Here is a 6461-nt window from a genome sequence, read left to right as displayed (position 1 = left end):
CATGTTATCTCTGTAACTTACTTATCCATTTATGTTTTACTGAGAAGTAATGTTATCAGTCTAGAGACTGAAGAACGTCTGATCCAGGCCATGGTCTTTGTAATTACTTGCTATGCATCATAGAGTTGGACAATGACTAAGAATGACAGAAGAAGAACTGATGCCTTTGAGCTGTGGTGCTGGAGAAGAGTCTTGAACATACTATGAACCGCCAAGAGAACAATTAGGTCTTGGAGAGAATGAAACCAATTTGCTTCTTGGAGGCTAGGATTTTGATGCTCCATCTCACATACTTTGAGCTCTTGGCCAGGAGGGACTGGTCCCTGGAGAAGGACATCATGCTCAGATGGGTGGAGTGACAGTGCACAAGAGGAAGACCCCAGATGAGATGGAATGAACCAGTAACTGGAGCAACAGAGGTAGGTGTGTCAAAGTCAGTGAGACTGGCTCAGGACAGGGTAGAGTTTAGAGCTGTTGTACACAGGGTTGCTCTGAGTCGCAGGCAACTCGACAGCACATAGCATGTTTTACTTATGGGAAGCAAAAAATCCACTGCAGTCAGGTTTTTCCCAACTCAAGGCAACCTTCTGCACTGGGTTTCCCAGGCTTGTGAATCTTTATGGGGTGACTGCCGACCCGTCTCTCTCAGAGGTACTGACGGACTCAAGTTGCCAAGCTTTTGGTTAGCAAGTCGAAGAATTAGAGCAGTGATGGAATCTGTGTCTAAAGTTTGAGGTGAAGTCTCAGTGGTGAGAGTTAAGAGGCTGATCATGACTCTGCACTTTCTGAACCTTTTCTTCCCTGCAAAATGGGATGCTAACTTTTAAAGTGCTTTCTCTACACCCAGGAAGGACACAGAAATCACCATGAACCTCATGTACCCACACAGTGACCATAAAGTCCAAATGCCAATACACATAAACATTCCATCAATGACAGCTGCCTCATCTCTTCATTTTATTAACAAGCTAAAGCCAACTTTACGAGAAAACCGTCTTCCTTTATTAACTTCAGTTTTAAAAGTACGGTCACCACAACCTGTCAGCAAATGTCCACTTACTTGCTTATTTTGTGGCAAGACTGTGTTTCCGAGATAACTGAAGCCTGACATAACCAGGCTGACTCTATTAAACAGAGTCCCAAATCATGAAAGACTTGATTCCTCAAAGCTACTTTGAAAGAAAACGTGTCCTTGTTAAACCCAAAGGGTTGTGCCCTTATCGTTTCTTTGACAGAGAGACAGCAACTTCTGTTAAGATGTTAGCAGCAGGCGAGGCTGGGTGGTGCAATGGTTGTCTCCGTGTTATTTTTTCCAACTTCCAAGGAGCTCAGTGATCTCAAATAGATACGTGTAAAACCCACTTCTGCTCAAATTAATTACAGAATCACCCCGTACACACACATCTGGATGATCTCGGGAGAGCTCAGTTCTGTGACAACGTGGAACGATGGGGGTACCTCGATCTCCATCTCAATCTCACTGCTGGCTGACAGTTATAAACGTCACTTCATCTCCTAAACGTCACTTCATCTTATAAACGTCAACTCCTAAAGCAAGGCCGCTCTAAATCAACGCAACTTACAAGGAAGAAGGTAAAGGGGCGGGACCACTGGGCGGGACCCCTCCCCCCAGCGTGTACCACCTGCCGATGGGGCGCTGCGCCCACTCACGCCAGCGCGCAGTCCAGGCTCTCGGCCAGGCCACGGGGACCCCCCTTCGGCCCCTGCCTCCCGGGGTGTCATCTCGGGCCCTCTGATTGCACCAGCGAGTCGGCCTCGCTCAGGGCCCGCCTGTCCTTCTTCTCCTTCTGCAGGACCTGCTCCTCCCACAGCGCCTGGTCCACCTGGTCGTCGCTCAGCACCACCGCCTTGTACTTCTCGTCGAAGAGCCGCTCGTTGGCCTCGGAGCGCAGCTGGTGGGACCCGACGACGCGCAAGTGCGCGGGCAGGTGGAGGAACTCGCCGTCGTTGATGTCGAAGTCGCGCATCCGCGCCCCCAGCACCCACCAGCGGCCCGCGAAGCCCACGTCCAGCAGCCGGCCCGGGAAGTCGGTCCAGCGGGGCTGCAGGTAGCGGCAGCGGGCCTGGTAGAGGCTCGTCTGGGCGTCGTAAGGCGCCTCATAGACCAGCGTGCAGAGTCCCAGGTTCTGGTGGCGCAGGCGGCCGCGGCCCCGCAGCCAGAGCAGCCGCTGCACGTGCTCTTCCGAGCGGGGGTTGCGCGTGGCCGGGGCCAGCAGCAGGAGGGTGCCCGAGGCGTCGAGCAGCGCCTCCTCGAAGGCCGCCTCGCTCGGAGCCAGCGCGCAGCAGGCCGCCGCCCCGCCCAGCAGCCCCGCGTACACCGCCGCGCGGACCGGCCGGGCCCGGGCTGCCGCCGCCGCGTCCCCGCAGGCCTCCGCGTAGTCCCGGAGAAGCGCGCGGGACCAGGTGCCTGGAGAGAGAGAAGCGCGGTCAGAGAAGCCCGCCCGTCCGGCCGCCCACCCTGCCGCCTCCGCCGTTACACACCCAAGCGTGTCCACACGCTCGGCTTCGCGACCGCCATCTCCCCCGATCGTCCGCGACCTCGGGACCAAAATCGCTTCAGAGCGGCCCCCACCATTCCCTTCCGGCTTGGAGTCCTTGGTCCGAAGAGAAACACCCAGTAGGTGAAGTTAAAGTGTCTGGGACGTTAAACTAGACCCAACACCGCCGGAAGTGGCTTCCGGTCGGAAGAGGATAGGGGACGGACTGGCGCCGGATGTTGCTGCCCAATCCGAGCGCGTTGGCCGCTGGCGGTTCGGCCGCGGCGGGGGGGCGGGCCGCGCAGGCGCAGAGAGGCTCAGCCGCGGCTGCTGAGCGTCTCAGGTGAGGTGGGGCGGGGTACACCTGTCGGGAGCAGGAGGCGGGTTCACGACCCCGTATCAGCCTGAGGGCTGAGCTCCGGGAGGGAGAGGCGGGCCTGATCGGTCTCTGTGCTCAGAGCGGGATGTGGTGACGCCCCTGGACGGCCATGGCCGCGGCGGACGAGCTCACTTTCCACGGTGAGTGCAGCCTTGCCCCGGCCCTCCCCGCCCTGCTGGGCTCCGTTCAGCTCACGTCTTGCTCGGACCCCCAGTTAGCTGTGAACCTTGAACCAGCGATTCCCGTCTCTGACTCTGCGCTCAGACCTCGCAGCAGAGCTTCTTACCCCAGACCGTGTGTCCACCCTGGAACAGAATGCCCCCAGACCCTGAATTGCAGGCTCACGTTATTAAGTTACCAGACTGGCTTCCCGTCGCCCAGGCTGCGGGACTTGAGCAACCTCTGCTCCCCCAAATACGCCTCCGCCTCGTTTTCCTAATCTAGAGTTCCAGGAAGCCACTGATCTCTTGGCTGAAACCCCGGATGCGGCCACCACGAGCCGAAGCGACCAGCTGACCCCACTGGGGCACGTGGCAGTGGCCATGGACTCCGGTGGTAGCTATGGAGCGGAGGATGGGGAGGAGGACAGTGACAAGGCTGCGGTGAGCCCCCCGCCGCCCTGCGCGCTGCCCCTCGCTCGCCCTGGCTCTGGGCACCGGCCCTGAGTGAGAGTCCTCCTCTTGTACAGCTCTTGCAGGAGGGCGAGCAGCAGCCGCAGCAGCCGGGGTTCTGGACCTTCAGCTACTATCAGAGCTTCTTTGACGTGGACACCTCACAGGTCAGGCCCCGGAAGCTGGTGGGATGGGGTTTGCAGTCCTGCTTGGGGCTCTGCTAAGATGCACTGGGCACTTGTTCCACATCAGGCACCAGACGGAGCTGGCCAGCCCGGTGTGGGAGCTACCTGAAAGCACACCGAGCTGAAAACCACGTTCCATCAGTCGATTCTGACTCACAGCGACCCTGTGTTTAGAAAGGAGCTCTGGTGGCCAGTGGCAAGAAGCTGCACTGCAATCCCAGAGGTGTGCGGTTCGAATCCACCAGATGCTCTGCTGGGAGGGACAATCTCCTCCTGTACCAGTCAGATCTGATTTGATGGTACATTGTACAAAATAATAAAAGAGAGAGAGAAAAAAAAGAAATGCCCATAGAGATGTTGAGGTTGTGAATCTTGACAGAGTAGATGATTTCCTCTATGTCTCCCAGAGTGAATGGCAAGATTGAACTGCCAACCTTTTGGTTGTTGGTGGTATGATCCAGCTCATAGCTGCTCCTGCAGTGGGTTTTCAGAAGCTGTAAATCGCACAGGAAGTAACTGTCCCATCTTTCTCTCATGGAGTAGTTGGTGGATTTGAACTGCTGCCTTTGGGTTGGCAGCTTAGCTCCTTAGCACTAGGCCACCAGAGTTCCCTGACTTTCTGGTTGGCAGCTGAGTTTTTTAACCACTCTGACACCTGGGTTTCTTGGTCTTACCTAGGCTTGTAGGATTAACTGTTTTTTTTTTGGGGGGGGGCTGGTGGTGCAGCAATTAAGCTCTTTGCTAGTGGATAATTTGAGTTTGAATCTCCCAGCTTTGTTACTTGAGAAATGTGGCAGCCTGCTGTCATGGAGATCTACGGCCTCCGAAACTGTATGAGGCAGCCCTCCTCTCTCCTGTAGGGTCACTTTGAGTTGGGACTGATGCGAAGGCAGTGGGTTTGGGGTTTGGTTTTAAAGGCCATGGTAACACAGGGGTGCAGGTGATCTGTCAAGACAGGGACAGGCCTTCTAAGTATGTAAGGGTTCCATGTGTCTGAATCTGTAGGGGCGGGGACAGTGCTGTGGGATGAGTTAGGACAGGCAAGCAGAAGGCAGATCGCAGAGAGCCTGGTGAGTTAAGTAGAGTTTGGATTTTCTCCTGAGGGGCCTGGGGGAGCTGGAGCAGGAAAAGCTAGCTGTGTGCAACGTGCATCGGAAGCGCCGGCCAGGGAGGGGAGATGACAAGCCCGAATATCTTGTGTTAGAGTTATACTCAGTGCTATTGAATTAAGCCCACATCTTTGCCAGGGTTCCGAGGTAATCTTCACAGCAGTACACTGCCCATCTTGCTCCCGCAGAGTGGCTGGTAGATTCATCTTGATTAGTAGTACAGCATGTAACCCCTACATCACCAGAGTTTCTTACATGCTGGAGAAAGATGTGGCACTCAGATCCTTCGGATTCGGGTGGGAGAGTCAGAAGGGAGTTTAGGGCAACAGGGAGAGGGAGGAAGAACCACATAGGACGAAGACAAGCCCCAAGGGGGACCGCTTGGAAGTGGGACAGTGAGTGGGAGCTGGCCAGGGGAAGGCCTGTGCGGGAGGCCAGAGCAGGAGCTCCTTGCGGGAGGTTGTGGAAGGCAAAGAGAGGCCGGCTGGACAGGAGGCTGGCTGCGTCCCCCTGGGGGTGGAGCCCTAGGGCTGCATCCAGGTGCTGGCCTTACCTCCCCAGGTCCTGGACCGCATCAAAGGCTCGTTGCTGCCGTGGCCTGGACACAACTTTGTACGGCACCGTCTGCGGAATCGGCCAGACCTGTACGGTGAGGTTGTGCGTTCAGTCCGTTCTGTTATTCATTCAACAAATGTTGCCTGAGTGCTCGGCCCTGGGAATAGTCGAGAAGAAAGCAGTCATTGAAGCAAAGTGTGAAGCAGAGGAAGGAAATTGCAGTGAACAGTGGTGTCAGGATAGATGCTGTTTTCACATGGGTTGGTCAGGAAGGGCCTTGAGAGGGAGCTGAGAGAGTGGGTCAGGTGCAGGGGCCTGGGCATAAGGGAGACCATGCGGAGAGTGCCAGGAGGGTTTGGAGCGGGGCTGGAGCAGGATGCCAGGCACTGCTCAGCAGCAACAGCAGCTTTAAAGTAACGTGTGAAATGCTCACAGGCTCCCCAGCCGCTGCGGGGCACCAGGATGGAGACCCAGGGCGGGGTGGGGGGAGACTGGAGATAGAGGAGCTGTTGGATCCTGGACTAGGACCTGAAGATGGAACTTGAGGACAGACTTTGCCGACACTGCCTGTGGGATGGGAGAAGTGGAGGCAGACTATCAGCATGGTGCTGCCCCTTGCTGATGGGGAGAAGGCAGACTTGAGAGGGGGGAGCAAGCATGAGGTGGACCGGGAGACCCCGCCATGTGTGGATGTGACCCCAGCTGGACTGGGAGCCCCCAGCCCCCATGTGTGGATGTGACACGAGCTGGACTGGGATCCCCCACCTCATGTATGGATATGACACCAGGTGGACTGGGAGCTCCTCTTTCTTTCGCCCCATGTGTGGATGTAACACCAGCTGGGAGCCCCTCTTCCCCTGCCCTGTGTGTCGATGTGACACCAAGTAGACGAGGAGTCCCCCCTTTCCTTGTGTGGATGTGACATGAGGTGTTCTGGGAGACCCTCCGCCATGTGTGGATGTGACATGAGGTGTTCTGGGAGCCCTGCTCCCCCAATGTGTGGATGTGACCCGAGGTGGACCGGGAGACCCCCCCATGTGTGGATGTGACCTGAGGTGGACCAGGAGACCCCCCCCATGTGTGAATGTGACCTGAGGTGGACCTGGACCCCCCATGTGTGGATG

At 56.6% G+C, this 6461-nt stretch overlaps 2 protein-coding genes across 2 annotated transcripts in view; one reads left to right on the top strand and one right to left on the bottom strand.

Annotated features, from left to right (window-relative positions):
• Positions 1–1732: 1732 nt before the first annotated feature.
• On the bottom strand, positions 1733–2596 carry LOC102860594 (chromosome unknown open reading frame, human C19orf52). The gene is made up of 2 exons (XM_006898782.1): positions 2503–2596; positions 1733–2428 (listed from the first exon to the last, which is right to left on the bottom strand). Exons 1-2 carry the CDS (start codon positions 2594–2596, stop codon positions 1740–1742), a joined length of 783 nt encoding a protein of 260 aa, XP_006898844.1. The 3' UTR covers positions 1733–1739.
• Positions 2597–2986: 390 nt separating this feature from the next.
• YIPF2 (Yip1 domain family, member 2) overlaps positions 2987–6461 on the top strand; it is a 5601-nt gene continuing 2126 nt past the window's right edge. The window contains exons 1-4 of the mRNA XM_006898849.1: positions 2987–3017; positions 3322–3479; positions 3566–3655; positions 5344–5431. Coding sequence (XP_006898911.1) covers positions 2987–3017; positions 3322–3479; positions 3566–3655; positions 5344–5431 — 367 coding nt within the window. The remainder of the gene's footprint in view (positions 3018–3321; positions 3480–3565; positions 3656–5343; positions 5432–6461) is intronic.

This window comes from Elephantulus edwardii, unplaced genomic scaffold (assembly GCF_000299155.1).
Source record: "Elephantulus edwardii isolate Elephantulus edwardi_28Jun2011 unplaced genomic scaffold, EleEdw1.0 scaffold00237, whole genome shotgun sequence".
NCBI classification, from domain to species: Eukaryota; Metazoa; Chordata; class Mammalia; order Macroscelidea; family Macroscelididae; genus Elephantulus; species Elephantulus edwardii.
Note: the sequence above shows the minus strand (reverse complement) of the source record. Positions and strands in the feature narration are given on the sequence as shown.

Coding starts and splice junctions, on each gene's coding strand:
- LOC102860594 (XM_006898782.1), bottom strand. CDS start 2,596: ATGGTGGGGGCCGCTCTGAAGCGATTTTGGTCCCGAGGTCGCGGACGA. Junction 2,429..2,502: donor GAGCGTGTGGACACGCTTGG/GTGTGTAACGGC, acceptor CTCTCTCTCCAG/GCACCTGGTCCCGCGCGCTT.